Raw genomic sequence first — 15,632 nt, 5'->3', positions numbered from 1 at the left:
AGGTCCTGCTGCAATCTCCATCTACACCCCAGGATGCCAAGGCTTGGAGACGACCCACTCACCCAAGGCCCATGGCCAGAGGGGGGCAGAGCCAGGCTCCTCACCCAGGCATTCTGACTCAGCCTGGACTCCTATAAATGACATCCGTACAATACATAACTCACGACTAGCAAGAGATTGCTTTGCAGAAGCAGTTGCCAACACCCTCTATACACACTGTTTGTACTTAGTGGGGTTTTGAAAAGATGGAGGTTTGGGGAGTGCTCAAGGGGCTCTGTAGTCACGGTGCCCAGTACAACCCTGGCTCCACCTTTCACTAAGGTGTGAGACATCGGCAAGCGCGTAGCTTCTCGCTGTGCCTCAGTTTTCCCATCCATAAGAACAGCGCTATTTACCTACCTCATAGGGTTAGTCAGCACCACAAAATGCCTAGAATGCTTGGCACATGGTGAGGCCCAGCGCTAGCTGAGACTATTGCTAGCACAGACAATACCAGCACATCCAGTGTCAGGAGGTGGTGTCATCACATCATTGCTAGCTCGGTAAAGTGAGGCAACGGTCCCTGAGAACGCTACTAACCACCCACCTCCGTGACGCAAGGCCAGCGGCGGGCTCCCAAGCCGCGGCTCATTTCCTGGCCTGTGCTCGCAACGTGCCCAGCCTGTGAGGCCATCCGCCCGGCTGCTTTCAAGAAAAAGCGGGGCTGGGCCCGCCTTTCCGTTCCTGGACTGCCGCGCAGACGCAGGCCACCTGGGCAATGCCATAGCCTCTTACTCCATGTGCCCAGAGCCTGCCGGGGGTGGCATCTGCAATGGCAGAAGCAGTGGCCTGAGCATTTTGTTATTTCATCTAGAGACACCTCTATACCCTCTGGCTGTTCAAAAAAACACTCAGCTGTGACATGAGAACTCCTGGGAACAGTAACAGGCCAGGGCCCCGTCTCCGTGTGGCTAACATGACAGAGCACCCCACCCTGCTCTTGCAGGTGTGGGTACTTGGGAAGGAATTATGCTGACAGTGTTTAAGGAAGCACAGCAAAGCGGGGTGCACCTGGTCAGCGTGGCTGCCAGGCACACACACGTCATGAGGTTAAACAGACAGGGAAGGTACTTCCTGTTGGATGACCCATTGCACCCACACAGGGGCTGCCCTGCTGTAGTAACGCCCTCCAGTCCTGCGTCAGGTGCCTCAGGCAAGGCAGCGTCTGTGCCACATCCTACCCCACCGGACACTGCCCACTGCCGCCACACTAAGATCCTGGACCACTGCCCATGGACAGGTCAGTCAAAAGCTTGCACTCAGAGGGCGTAAGCACGAGGCGCTGCTTTAAGCACCTGGCTTGCATTTACTTACCCAAGGTCATGGAGTCGACAGCAGTCGGGCCTGGGGCTCCACACTGAGAGAACCCAATACAGACACCACCTCAAATCAGGGCCACTTAGGGCGTTACAAAAACGGGGCTGGGTGGCTGCGGGAAATGAGGCAGAATCCTTAAGCCTCACTTCCTGTATACAACATATGCTTCACAGATTACCTCTACGTAAAGTATATGGGTTCTGGGAAAACATGGGAGAGTATTTTTATACTCTTAGGATGAAGAAAGCATTTAAAAACATGCCTACCCGTTCCAGTAACCATAAAGAAAAAAGGACAGGGCCGGCCGAGTGGCTCAGTTGGTTAAGAGCTCGCTCAAGAGTGCGAGCTCTGAGCAACAGCGGTTCGAGGCCCGGCCCGAGCTGAGCTGCCAACAGGTGGCAGGATGGCTCAGCTAAAAGAAAAAAAGGGACAGAATACAATTTAAATCCTCCTGTATAGAACCCATGTCCTCTGCCCAGATGAAAAGCAAACAGTAGCCTGAAAAAAAGTACCCGCCTCAGGTAAGCAAAGGTATCCACTTGGGGGCAGTGAGAGCAGGGGTCCAGCGCGGAAGCAGGCCCTAAGGTTCTGTGCGAGGTTGGCAATGTCAGCACTGGCAACAGGCATTCCAGAGGCGGAGCTCCCTTTGGGAGCGGCTGTGTTAGATGTTTACGGAGGTCCCCAGAAATGCTATTCAGATTACAGAATGTGCAATAATGCTGATCAATGGAAGACCTGGTAAGCCTATATAACGGCATCATACAGCTATAACATTACGTAGATCTAGAATTACTGACATGAAAAGACATCTGAGTGAAAACCTGTGTGTCTGAAGTTACAGAAGGGCAGGTATAGTACAACCCTTTAATTTCTCTCTCTCTCTCTCTCTCTATATATATATATATATATATATATGTGTGTGTGTGTATATATATATATGTATATATATATACACACACACACACACATATATATATATAAAATTCATACGTTCGTTTGGCTCTCTAGAAGTGCTTTGCACAAATGTCAGAGGCTACATCTCGGGTGATGAAGTACAGATGACTCTTCCTTTATTCTTCCTTTTAAATACACTGGTTTCTTTTCTACAGAGAATATTATCAGGTTAACATACATAGGTTTTGGTTTTTTTTCAGGACAAAAGCCTTTTCAGGACAAAACTGCAGTTCTTTGCAGGATTCAGGATGTCTTTGGGGGGGGGGGTTAGGGGGGAAAGAGGAGGGAGGAATGGACTCCTTTCTCAGCACCCCCCACCCCCACCCCTTCTTCTCCAGCAAGCAGCACGCCTGCGTTTCCCGCTAGGCCTGTCAGAAGGGATCACCTTCACTCGGGATGCTGTGACCGGGGCACTTTCTATCTTCCAGTGATGCACATAATTAAGAGGAGGCTGGGGGGACAGGGGTCTTTGCTATGATAAATAAAGACAACCAACTGGTTTTTAAATTTTTTATTTGGTGTTAACTCCACAAGAAAACAAAAAATCAGTTACTCTGGTGTACGTGAAATCAGAACAATACAACCACGGGAAAAAAAATCTCAGCCTAGGAGTGGAAACTGACACTTGAGTGCTATGGATACGCAATGCGCTTCATACCACAGTGCGGTTCAGCGTTTTGCCAACTTTTTAAAAAATGCTTTTTCTTTGTGATCATCCATTCACAAAACTAAAAATCACACTTTCAACTCTGTCGCCAAAAGCCTCTGGGCCTCGGCCACTTAGCTATGAAAACAAATAAATACATAATCTGTTAACCCCTCGCCCATCTGTGATCCATCCCCATTCCCCCGTGGGAGGTGCACTTATCTTCCCGCCAGTGTGAGAGGAAGTCTGCGCTTCTACCACCTGGAGCCCTGGCTTGATGAAAAGCAGCTGTCCCAAGTCAGCTGAGCTAAAGGTTGTGTCTGAGATATATTTATTTGGTCTCTGCTACATAGCAACGATTTCTAGGATGATCGTCACTGTAGTGATTTTAGGAATTTACACCTTCCAATTCTTTTTTGCTTTTGCTGTTAAATTATATTTCAGTGCAGATGCTAATCAATTTTTTAGGAAGCTCCGGAAGAAAGAAAAATACATAAAACCTTATAAAGTCTGTAAATAAATAACAGCAACATAAAATCTTACATACGTGCGCGCGCACCACACACACACACACACACACACACACACACACACACACGCACACAAACCCACTTTAAAGTGTCAAAAGCTGTGCTGTATAAAAACAAACCCTGACGTGTGATGAGATCCAACCCAACGGTCCATCAGGTTTCTCACAGTGAAGACGCACAGAACCCGGGAGAACTCCACAGCCTCGGGGAGTTTTCTGTGTCATCAACTAAGAAAAAGGCAACAAAACCCAACGCTCAAAGCAAATCGCGTATTTCTCAGCCAGGTCAGCTCCCAGCTGGTGAGCTCGAGGTGTTACCTGCCTGCCCAAAATCAGTGGTGAAGCTGTCTTGTCCATGTTAGGCCCCTGCTGTTCCTGATGCCACAGGCATGCTAAACTGATTTCACACATTAGGTGTTTTTTCAAAAATGAGAGTCGGTTAAAAAAGAAACACAATTTACAACGTGTAGGCTTTGCAAATATTGCTCCTCCGAACTTCAAGCTGCTGCACGCGGCGTGCAAGCTTGAGGAGGTGATCGTCATGGATGGACAGGACTTGTACAAGATGCGCTGGCCCCTGGGGTCCCAATAAACTGGGAAGTGAGTCCCATGAGGCAATCACACAGGTGTGGGAGAAATCATCACTACCCGCCCCAACCCACCACACACAGAACTTGCCCAGAACATTCTCTCAAGCACAAAATGAGATCTAAGCTAGGCTAAATCACAAACACAAGAGCAGCTAGCTGCAGCAGCCAAGGTTTCTTTGGGGTGATGAGGTGGACTTTATTGCATGTCAAATGTTTACAATTTCGAGTTTGAGGGGCTTCAATTCATTGTGGGTCACCAGAAGAACCCTAATTTGCAACTAAGATCCTCACTAAGTATTGTAAGAGTTGCCACAAATAACCCTGAAAGGAGTTTTGGTGCAAATATAACAGCAACATAAGAACAGGCTGGGGGTGCACTCTCCCCGCACCGAGCCTATTCTCCTCCACACCCCAAATCCTTGGCTTCTTCAGTTAGCAGTGAAGTCACAAACCATAGTATCTTCCATGATACTTTAGGGGGAAACTCCTAAGATAGAAAACACAGTATTTTGTAAGTCTCTGAACGCACACCCTTGGGGGGTCCTACTTCCGACACACGTGAGATTTTACTGAATGAAGACCTCGGATGAGCCACCCGGCTTCCCTCTCGCCTTCAGGAAGGCGCTGATCCACTGCAGGGGGAAGTATCCCAGTTCCTAGAGAACAAAGCCTACGTGTTCCAAAGCTCAAGTCTCTGCATAGCGGAAGTGGTTGCTGACACTGCAATGCTAATCAGGTAATATGACCTGACTGCAGTTAGAAGGGAAATGACTGCAGTTAAGATGCAAAAAGCAGTGATACTTCTAAGACAAGCACATGCACACCCATTCTTGATTTGACAACACAATCTAGTCTATTTCAAATAGCCAAGAATTTAACAGCTTGGGAAAAAAATCTTCAACAGGATAGCTGTCCTCAACTCTAAAATAAGCAAGAAGAGAAAGATATTTACTGATCTGAATCAGTTAATTGAGAAGAAACCTAAGTTTGTTGTTTTAGATGAACAGGCCTCACAAAAGGGTACATTTCCATCACATTTTGTTTTTAAAAAGAACTTGTACTACTGCAGGGTTAGAGATGAGTTCGAGAAAAGAGCTCCTCCTCGCCGGGGTCTGCCCACTCGCTGCCGCCCTCGGAGCCGGTGTCTTCGGAGCCCGAGCTGGCGCTGGAGCCCAGCATTCTGCGGGAGCCGTTTGCGTTCGCTCCAGAATTCCTCTCTCCTGTACATCTCGCTTCATAAACAGAAGACACCTAAAATTAAAGAACAATTTTCAACAGATCAAAAGCCAGGTTTTTTCAAAAGGGCTACGGGGCTCTTTATATACAGAGATTAAACAACAAATCACCAATGTTTTCCTGTGAAGAGTTTAAAAATATGAAGTTTTATTGTTTCAAAGCAAAACTGCCTCTTCTCACTGACCCAGAGGCAGGCGCTCCGTGCATGGCCACGCCCTTCCAGGGCTCACACGCCAGGAGAGACCACCTAACCAACCGCCAAAACCTCACTGTGTGTGGGGGGGGGTTACCGGTGACCACGATGGGGCGCTTCGGACAGGAGGGGCAGGGAACATAGTTCTTTGGCGGAGAGGCATCCTCACCTGAAGGCTGAGAAAAGCGAACCCAAGTCACAGCCACGGATAGCCTGGGACCTTGGGATTGCGCATCTCAAGCAGTTCTATCAGTTCCTGGTACTTTGTAGGGAAAATTCTCTTGTGTGGGACTGTCCCCCACATATCCGATGGTCAGCTGTGGCCCCCAGGACACTAAATGAAGTGGAAGCCCCTCCCCAGTCCTGACAGCTAGCAGCGCTCCCTCCACCCTGTCACAGTAAGTTAGCACCACCACCCTCTCCCCATGGTAGCTGGTGATGCTTCCTCCTCCGCTTCAGCAGTGCCCCCTCCTTCAGTCACTAGCAAAGTCCTCCAGCCACAGTAACACAGTAACTACCAACACCCCCCATCAGTGTAATTGGCTATGCAACCCCCCCCAGAGTAAATACCAACAGCCTCCCAGTTACTAGCAACGACCCCCCCCCAGTCATGGTTACCACCAACACCCCTCCCCCACAGTAACCAGCACCCCCCTTTCCAATGACAGTCTGTCCCTGTTGAGAACTCCCGAGGCAGGAGCATAGCAAGACAGCCACACTAACAAGGGGGGAGGAGAGCGACGTGAGATCAGCGGGGCAAGGGGGACAGAAGCTGCGGGCCTCCCAGGCGCGCAGGGAGTGTGGGCTCTGTTCTAAGAGCAATGGCAGGACACTATGGTTAAGACGTGGGGCCTGAGTCGCATACTGAGTTCTCCCTCGGCTCAGGCCTGCACTTAGTAGGAGGCTGTATGACCTGGGACACACGGCTCTGAAGCTTCGTGTGCCTCGGTGTTCTCTTCTGCAAAATGGCATGACAGAACCTACCTCATGGGGCTGAGGGCTACACGAGGTCAGAACTGTGAGGTCACTGTGCCTCACTGTGTGGAGAGAGGACCGAGGAGGGACAAGCAGAAGAGGAAGACCAAGGAAAGCCATGGCAGCTGTCCAGGAGCTGGACGGTGCTCTGAACCAAGCGATGGGGGTGGGGTGGGAGGCGCTGAAATGGCTGAGGTGGGATGGCAGGGCCGGCAGACAGACTGTGCACCCACCCTGAGAGCAAGAGGAATGCTGACCGACGTGCAGGTCTGGACTGAGGCTGGTGGTGGGACGGGCATTGCTGCGAGGGCGAGCGCAAAGGGGGGTCCCAAACACCCACAGGCCCAGGCTGCAGGGAGCGGCTGTGCCTAGAGCACCAATAAGGACTACGGGGTGCCCTTAGGGGGCATTCCCACCGCGCCTGAATGGACACTGGCGTCACCCTGAGAAGAAACACAAGCCTCCATCACCCATTCCCCTGCCTGCCTGCCTAGCTGGGCAACGGGCCCCGCCCCGCCCTCAGGGAGCTCACAGGCCCGTGGGGCTGGCAGGCAGACATGCAGTCAGACGCTATCGTGGGGCCGACATGAGTTCTACAGCGTGCGTGCGTGCGGCGTGGGGGCCGCGAGGGCTCGCTTGTGGTGTACTGTGAAAGAGGAGCGGGGTTTTCAGAGGACTTGAAGGAGTGACAGGTGCAGGCCTGGATTTAGACATTCCCTCCGGCAGCAGTGCGAAGGGCAGATGGCGGGGGGGCAGGGCAGGGGGGGACACGGGGGAGGGGATTTGGTAGTCGGGGGGAGAGGCGACATAGACCAAGTGAAGGGCCACAGAGGGAAAGGTCACAGCCACAGAGCTTGGTGACCCAGGAGAGGACTCCCAGGTTTCAGCCTGAGTGACAAGGCAGGGGTGGCCATTTGTAAGTTAATAGTAAGGAGCAGGACCATCCACTTACCCTATTAAAATCTAACAGACGCTCTTCATTACTGGGTATTTCTTTAGCATCTGGATATTCTTCTATATCATTCTCTCCCTTGGCATTTGTATAACATTCTTAATCATTTTGAATGGAGAAGGGAAAAGAGGGAAAGGGGGAAATTCCATTAAGACACAGTTCTGAAACATACATTCTTGTTTCATTTTCTGCTCAAAGTCAGATCAGTTAAGTCTACCAACCCCCGGGGGATTTAAAGTAGTCACTCAAAGCAGACATGGTTAGCATCAGCCAGCCGGGGGGATGAGGACAACACCCGGCCAACTTCAAAATTCTTTTAACAGATTGTTTACGGGGGTTTTGAAAAACAGGCCAGCATTGCTATGTACTCCTGTTATCCCACCAAGGGCATTCACTCAACAAATACAGGCAGGCCTCGCTTTATTGTGCTTCACGCTACTGAGCTTCACAGATGTTGGTTTGTATTTTGTTTTGTTTTTTAAACAAATTGAAGGCAAGACCCTCTACCAGCAAAAAGATGACTCGCTTTATTGCAGTGGTCCGGAGCTGAGCCCGCAAGGCCTCTGAGGTCTGCCTGCACTCACACCCATGGTGTGACAAGCCCTGGGGACACAGGATAAAAAGACCCACGAGGTCTGAGCTCTCAGGAGTGGACGCTGTATGGAGGGAGGCGGATGATGAACCACATGTATGTTCACATAACAAATGAACAGGAATTTCAGACGGGGGAAGCGCAGTGAGGAAACAAAGCCGGGGACGTCCTTGCTCGTCTCCTGCAACCCGACAACACTCTGAGCATCTGCGGACCAGGGAAGAGAGATGAGGCTAGTGGTTTGCTTGGGTAAGAGCCGCAGAAGTGGGGGGGACTACGGATTGAAATTTGAAGGACGCAAACCACTCAGCCCAATGCTTCTCCACCCTGGTTGCACATTCAGATCACCTGGGGACCTGTAAGGAGAATCTGAAAGCCCAGGACCCCAAGCTTCTAGTCGAATCGGTCTGAGGAAGAGTCCAGGTGTTAGGATTTTCTGAAGAGCTCCCAGGTAATTACTGTTCCTCCCAGTATTCAACATACATATATATTTTACTTATTTTTAAATTATAGTTGGCTTTTTTCCCTGGTAATCCTGAAGCAGAGCCAGGGCTGAGATGCACTGGTCTTGATCTAGACCAGCCCCTCCTCACCTTAACTCTCTGGAAAAGGCAGCTGGAGCAGAGGTGCGGGGAGGAGTAGACAACCCCCGGGCAGGCCTGGTTTGGACCCCGATTCTGACATCAGTGTGTGTAAAAGTCCTTTAATAGCCCTGAGCATGTTTCCTCAAAACCAGCACGACGCCCCTGCCGCCCGCAGTACAGGAGCCACGAGGTGGGTTCCATGAGATGGTACACGACTCCTTGGTAAAGCCAGCGCGCAAAGGCTACTGCGCCCAGCTGCCATCGAGTGGGCATGTGCCGAAGGGACACCCGCCTGGGCCCGTGCTCCCACGCCTCCTCGCCATGACCGGAACTCCTGGCTGCTCCAGGTCCTCGAAGCTCCCGGATTAGGTTCATGGAAGTCACCAGGCTCTGGGATTCGACAGGCGCCGGCTGACTTGGTTATGCTCCTTACTTGTGATGTGCCGGGCAAATGACGAAATCCCTCTGAGGCCCAGGCGCCTCCTCTCTAGCACAAGGTTTCCGTGCCATTTAAGAGAGATGATGTGTGTGCAGTCCCAAGTTCAGTGCTGGCACCCTCCTCTCCATCTTCTACAAGCACTACTAACCAAAGCCCTGGGCTTGGGGGCCAGCCCGCTCCAGGACAGCTGGGGAGGACACCACAGGCTGGGAACCCCCTTCACCCATTCCAGACCGCCATCTTTTCTTGGCTCGCTTGGCCAAGCACTCAAGGTCCCCACGCTCTGGTTACCGCTTGTACTAGGGGTGTGAGTGGGGGGGAAGGGACTCTCTTGACTAGGCTACGCCTCCGGATGGAGCCGCATCCATCCTGCCCATGCCCCCTCACGTTCTCCTTTTCCTTAGGAATTCTGTGTGGACCAAAGGGGGCTGTGCTGCCGCAGGAAAGGGCTGTGCTGATTCTGTCAAGGTCGTCATGACCCGCGTGTGCGCAGCTACCACGTCTGGGTGATGACCAGGTGCCAGGCCTGCCCGAGGCACTCTGCTCTTCACAGCCATCCTCTAAGGGAGGCACTGCCTTTAACACCTTTGACAAGTACAGATAACGGAGGCACAGAAGGATCCGGCCATTGCCCAGGATCTGGCACTTGATTCCAACTCAACTTTGTCTCCTGAGCCCTTAACTATCATCTATACTGTTTCCCTCCACGGCTTTCCCTTTAAGACTAAAATAATACATCACTTACAGTGGCTCTCCCAGTGTTAGAATCCAGTGCGTAAGCTCTGGAGAGCGCCCCTCAGGCCAGACCAGCTCTGCGCAGTCTTCAGGCCCGCAGTCTGGCTCCTTGCTGCCTGGCTGCCCCTGTCCCTCACCGCACTCACACACAGTTCCCCCTGTGCCAGGCACACTGGGGCACCAAATGCATGCCTGCGCTAACCATGCATCTGCCTGGTACATCTCCCTGCATGGAGCCCCAGCTGTCACATGGCTTGCTTCCTGATCTCCCAGGTCCTGCTCAAACATCAGCTGACCAGGAGGACAGGGCTTGCACGTTTGCCTCTGCATTCCCAGTGTCTAGAACAGTGCCGAGCACAGGGAGGCATGCAAGAAATAGTTACCGAACAGGTGCGTGTATGCACGCACAGCCAAGCCAGCAGGTGGCAGAGCGCATGCCAGAAGGGCTCCTGCGCTGCTCTGGGCGCCTGGACAAGCTGCCTCCCGGTAAGAGGGGTGACCCTCCTCCTTCCCAGGAGGCCGAGCACGCCCCGTCAGCCCAGACTCGGAGCAGCATATGCTTGTTAGTCATTAGCAACGTCAGAAGCTTCAGGAGCCGAGACGAGCTGGGTGGGTGAGAAGCTACCTGTCTCCCTGGCCAAGCTTCCCCTGAGACTACGTGGCCCCTCCTGTAAGAGGAAAGAACGAGGCTTCCTCATGCCGCTCCAGGGTAAGCCTGCTTACCATTTGTTATCCTACATGTCACTCCATAGTAAAACAGCATGACGTGCTAACAAGCATTTACAGCGCCTGCCAAGGGACTGTATAGATACCAAGCACCTAGAGCTAAGAGCTAGGACTGGATTCCTAACTAACAATAGAAAGCTGAACAGAGGCCGCCAAGACAGTCCGGGATGTGCTAACAAAGCAAGACCTCTGTGTGCTTGAAAATCATGCGCAGCCTCACAGGCACTGGTCCTTCTCAACCCCGGCCCGCCTGCTGCCGCAGCCCTCTCCCCACCTCCTGGCTCTTCCTGTGAGGTCCCCGCTGCACTGCTCTGGGCTCTGGCCCTTCCCACCTGTATTCCTGTGACCTGCCTCTGTGACTTAACATTCACCCGTGAACCAGACCAGACAAGTCAAGGCAGGTTTGTGCTCCTGTCACCTCGTGGCCCCCTGGGCACCAAGCGTGACAGCTGCTGCGTTGAGCAAAGCTTCTGAACCAGAAGAAGGTAGGCTGGACTGCGGCCTGAGCCTAACGGCTAATGTACGATTCTGGGCAAACGGCTAAACCTGAGATTTAGCTTCCCGCCTGCAAACCAGGGTGACACACACGAGGCTTTCGTGAGAGTTACATAAAAGAAAAGCTATTGCGAGCACCTTGTAAAAAATAAAGGCCAACCCAGATATTAGCTAATGGTGGAGCAACAGGCCTTTAGTAAATGCTGTTAGATATCCAAGCTGCTAAAAACGAAGACCACTCTGTGCATTGCTTATGACCCTGCCAACCTTTGGGAAGGAGACGGCTGGGTTTGAGAAGCTGCTTCTGTGCGCACAGAACAGAGAAGCAGGCAGCCAGCGAGGCCAGGCAGCGAAGGCCGGCAGTGCAGGTGCTCTGAGCACCTGCAGGGGGCGAGCGAGGCAGCGTGGGCAGTGAGGGGCGGCACTGGCTCCACATTAGCTACAAGTTAGCTGGGGAGATGCGACAGACAGGTAGGTAGGTGGACACGGAATACTAACGAAGGGTTTTCCTGCCCCTCAGGCCTCTGACAGGAGAGGCTGTTAAATAAACCCTGCGGCCAACAGAAGCCCAGGAGACCGCAGCAGCCCAGACAAGCTCATCCTCCGGGCTGATGCATTTAGGTGGTCTCCCCACTTAGTTCTCACGTCTCCCCAAATTTCAGATCAAGATGTTTTCTAGTTCCCGGGAGTGCGCACCTTGGGAGGCTCACAGACTAAAAGCGTCTTCACCAAATCTGCCCCCACTCCCTTCTCCCTCTCTGCCCAGACTTCCCTAGCTCCCCCTGGCTGGTTTTTTCCCCTCTTGCTGTTTACTTCTCACAGAAAGTTATCCATGGAACTCTCTGGCATCCTCCACAAAATCTCCTGGGGCTGTTCTCTCCAACCCACCCCTGCTTGTGCCTCAGTGCAGGCCCTGGTCCTATCACCCCCAGACCACTCACGGCGAGGGCCTAACAACGCCTGCAGGTGCCCCTCCGTTTTTCTGTTCCATCTCCACTCTGTGGCTAGACTTGTTTTAAAACAGGCCTGACACCTTCCAAGTTGAAATCCTTTAAGTGGCCTTCCCTTCCTGTGCATTAAGCTCTACCTAACTTAGCAGAGCTCCTGAACCTCCCGACAAGCTCCCTCCCGGTCTGCCTTTCTCGCCTCAACTGTAGCCCAGCTGGGCCCTACGGGCCACGGTCCCCTTCACCTGCCACAGGCGCTCTTGCCTCTGTGCATGGGACGGCCCCTCCCCAGCGTCCCCGCGTGGGGGCCTCACTGAAGTAAAGAGCGGATCACTTCCGCGCCCACAATCCGCTGGGAGCTGGCACAGATCTCATCAGAGCTGTCTCCACGTCGTCCCCACAGCAGGCTGTGGCTGTTTCCGAGCAGTCTCGCTCTCCTTAATCTCTGTGTCCCCAGTGCCTGACAAATGCTGGCCACACAGAAACTTCTTGGTAAGTGGTTTTTGGACTAACAGTCATAGCAAAAGAATGTATTGCTCTTACTGAATTAGAAATCTGAATGAAGGACCTACTGCAGGTCCCCTTACCTTCACACTCTGATGCAGGAAAAAGAGGAGAGTACAAAGCTTTTTCCCACCAGGTCTGTTTTTCTTGACTTCTAGTCATTCCTTGTACATCAGTATCCAATACAGGAAACTATTTAGATTAAACCAAACACAGAAAAAGTTTACAAACTTTCAGGATAAAAGAAAAATTCATGCATTAACTAGGGACTAGTTAATAAACCTAGGATTTTTAAAGTGATGAGTTTACTGTTCTAGACAAGGTGAATAAAATTTTAAAAAGCCAAAGTGTTCATAGCATATAAAGGAAATTTTTCTTAAGAAGCACATATTGGAAGTGGAATGAAAATCTTCTTAAAAAACACAACAAAACTCTTACAAGGCAAAAATCCAAAAACATATAACAGGAAACACCCTCAAGTAAGGCAAATGTCTCATTTTCGGGAGTGTGGGGAGATAAGGGGCGGTCCTGTGTCTCTGCTGGTGGGAGATGTTCTTGAGAAACAGGGAGGCCCCTCTTCTTCACATACCAGGACAGGAGGGAGTCAAAGGAGAAGAAATGCGACAGAAGGAAATTTTATAGGCAGCCTTACCAACCTAAATGTCTTTAGAACAGAATTACCTGCCTCAGTGAGAACCAAATGAAGCAGTGAGTAATTCAGGTTCCAAACAGGACACAGCCATCAAAACGAGAGGAGGGGAGGACCCCTGAGAGCAGGAGACCCACACTCTCTGCAGCTCCATAGCCCCGGCAGAGCGGGAGGCACCCAGGCCCAGAAGGGGGATCCCAGTTTGAATCCAGGCTCCATCCTGTACTAGTGAAGCTCGCAAGTCCTGGCCGGATCCCACCCACCCGCCAGTGCAGTGAGGCCTGGATGGGATGTGGCCAGTGGTCACCAGACAGCAGCTGTCGTTAGTGATAGGCGTGTCTTTGTGAGTGTGGCCAGCAGTGGTCACCACGTGCATCCTGGTATGCTGGTGGTCAGGACAACCCTCTCCCACGATCCTGCTTCAGTGGGCTCCCTCAGGGTCTCCCACAGCCCCAACACTCTCGATAGGTGGTCTACTCAATGGACAGGCCGATAAACACTGCACACATCTGTATTGTTTTAGATGGTATTTCATTATGTGTTCAAGTCTAAACTCTGACCCGTTTTAGCAACTAATGATCATCAGCTCTCTAACAGAATTTTGTTATTCTCTGAAATGTAAATTATTTAGTGGGTCTAAAACTTTTACATTCAACAATGTGTGTTTTTATTATTTAACTGAATGGGAAACACACTTCAAACTTTCATTTTCACTTTCAGAAATACTCCTAGATCAGGAACTGAAGGAGAGTCATCCTGTCTCCCCTGAGTGGTCAGTTAGCCGTCACTACTTTCTCCTGCAGCTTCCTCCAACAACAAAAGTTAGTGTTGCCATTAGATAAACAGGAGCCAACGGAAGCCAACAGAGCTGACAAACCAGCCCGAATGCAAATGAGGCCAGCAATAAGCAAGGTCTGCAGTTAATTCAAGGGGATTAATTGCACCTCAAGGTGATGAACTCACAGCACCCTATGACCTTTCTAGAAAGGCCTCCTCCTCACCACACCTCTTCTGCCAGATTACTTAGTGCTATTCAGGAGCAAGGAAGGCTCCCTGCACAGCTCACTCCACCATCCCCAAGGCACGATGAATGAGAGGATTTGGGGGCAGCAAGCTCCTATCTGGGGAGAAAGGGTCCTGCAGGCTCTGGAAAGAGTGATTGGGGTTTTACTGGGGTGAGTGCAGCTGTACTGCTTGTCTTTGAGGCTGTGGGAACGGGTAGGGTAAGGACAGGGGCTTCATTACAGGAGGCAGGGCAGGGTCGGTCAGGAAAGCAGGCGGGAGGGGCTGGGCCAGCTTGAACCGAGAGGAAGCGAGATAGGAGTGGAAGCGGACTGGAAGCTTCGTATGGCCAGGGACCATGGCTTCTTTCCGTCTGCACCTCCAGACACAGGGCCTGGCACAGAGCAGACATTCCATGTCTGCTGACCTAAAGCAAAGATGCCACCCGGCCTCAAGTTCCCGGGACCAAGCACACCATGTTTTTCTCTCTCCTGCTGAAACCACTGTTAAGATCATGCCAGTTTCTGCCAGTTTCAAATATTTTTTTCTGCATCCTCCACTGGAGTGTCAATTCCAATCACAGGGACTTTCTGTCCTGTTTTATACTACACTGAACACATACTCAACAAATATGTATTATTTTTTTATGCCGCTTTGTCTCCTGGTTTCTTGATTAAAATATAGTTTGTATACAATATTATTAGTTTCAGGTGTACACCATAGTTACTCAACACCTGTAGACCTCAAGAAGTGGTCACGAAGCTTAGCCCATCTGACACTGTCCGAGGTTATTACGGTGTTACTGATTATACTGCCTTCGCCATATGAAGATGCGTCACTCCGTGACATCTTTCCACTTAGCTATTCCAACTTTTAGGTTGCACAGTAAAGATGACTATGCTTTGCTTAAATAATGTCTGTTTAATGTATTAATTCAACTTCTGGTTTTGTTGACAACGAAAAAGAATGAAGGAAGAATGGAGGAAAAAGAAAACACAACAGAACCCAACCTTGAAGGAGGCAGGCACGCCTCCGCCCTGTGCCCCCTCTCCCCCCCAGACAGCTTCTTGGCTCTCTCTCCTGCGAGCCTCTCCTCAAGCTGCACCTTGACAGGAAGCCTGCCCGACGCCACGTTTATCACGGCCAACTCCTCCACGCACGCCCGTCCCCCACAGCCCTGTGCAGCTCTCGCCTTCCTCCCACCGCACTGCGCCCTAACACACCACGTCACTTCGTGTTTGCTAACTCCACAAACGCAAGAGCTCTGTCTGTTCCTTATGCCCTGCTTTTAGACAGCGCCCGGATATAGTAGGCTCTTAATAAATATTTGATGGGTGAATGAAGCAGTGGAAAAAAAACAGAAGACATAAACTTAGTCCAGAAAGCCTGATGAGAAGTAGTTTAAGCAACAGACGGAACGTTCGGGTTTTCGCTTCTCACTCAACACCTTAGTCCTGGTGAAGAGAGGCACTCGGAGTCCCTCTGTGGGTGCTGCTCTGCCAACAGTGCACTTAAGAGGGAGGGTCCC

The 15,632-nt window shown here is 51.2% G+C and overlaps 1 protein-coding gene across 8 annotated transcripts in view; it reads right to left on the bottom strand.

Moving 5' to 3' along the window:
- Nucleotides 1-2,806: 2,806 nt before the first annotated feature.
- KIAA0232 (KIAA0232 ortholog) overlaps nt 2,807-15,632 on the bottom strand; it is a 78,851-nt gene continuing 66,025 nt past the window's right edge. For 6 of the 8 annotated variants that reach the window (XM_019628435.1, XM_019628437.1, XM_019628434.1 and 3 more), the window contains 3 exons: nt 12,537-12,645; nt 7,432-7,529; nt 2,807-5,326 (listed from right to left, as the gene is read on the bottom strand). In XM_019628435.1, the coding sequence (XP_019483980.1) occupies nt 5,147-5,326; nt 7,432-7,529; nt 12,537-12,645 (387 nt within the window). In that variant the 3' untranslated portion in view covers nt 2,807-5,146. The remainder of the gene's footprint in view (nt 5,327-7,431; nt 7,530-12,536; nt 12,646-15,632) is intronic. The other 2 variants (XM_019628439.1, XM_019628440.1) reach the window with 2 other exon arrangements.

This window comes from Hipposideros armiger, unplaced genomic scaffold (assembly GCF_001890085.2).
Source record: "Hipposideros armiger isolate ML-2016 unplaced genomic scaffold, ASM189008v1 scaffold_790, whole genome shotgun sequence".
In the NCBI taxonomy this organism is placed as follows: Eukaryota; Metazoa; Chordata; class Mammalia; order Chiroptera; family Hipposideridae; genus Hipposideros; species Hipposideros armiger.
Note: the sequence above shows the minus strand (reverse complement) of the source record. Positions and strands in the feature narration are given on the sequence as shown.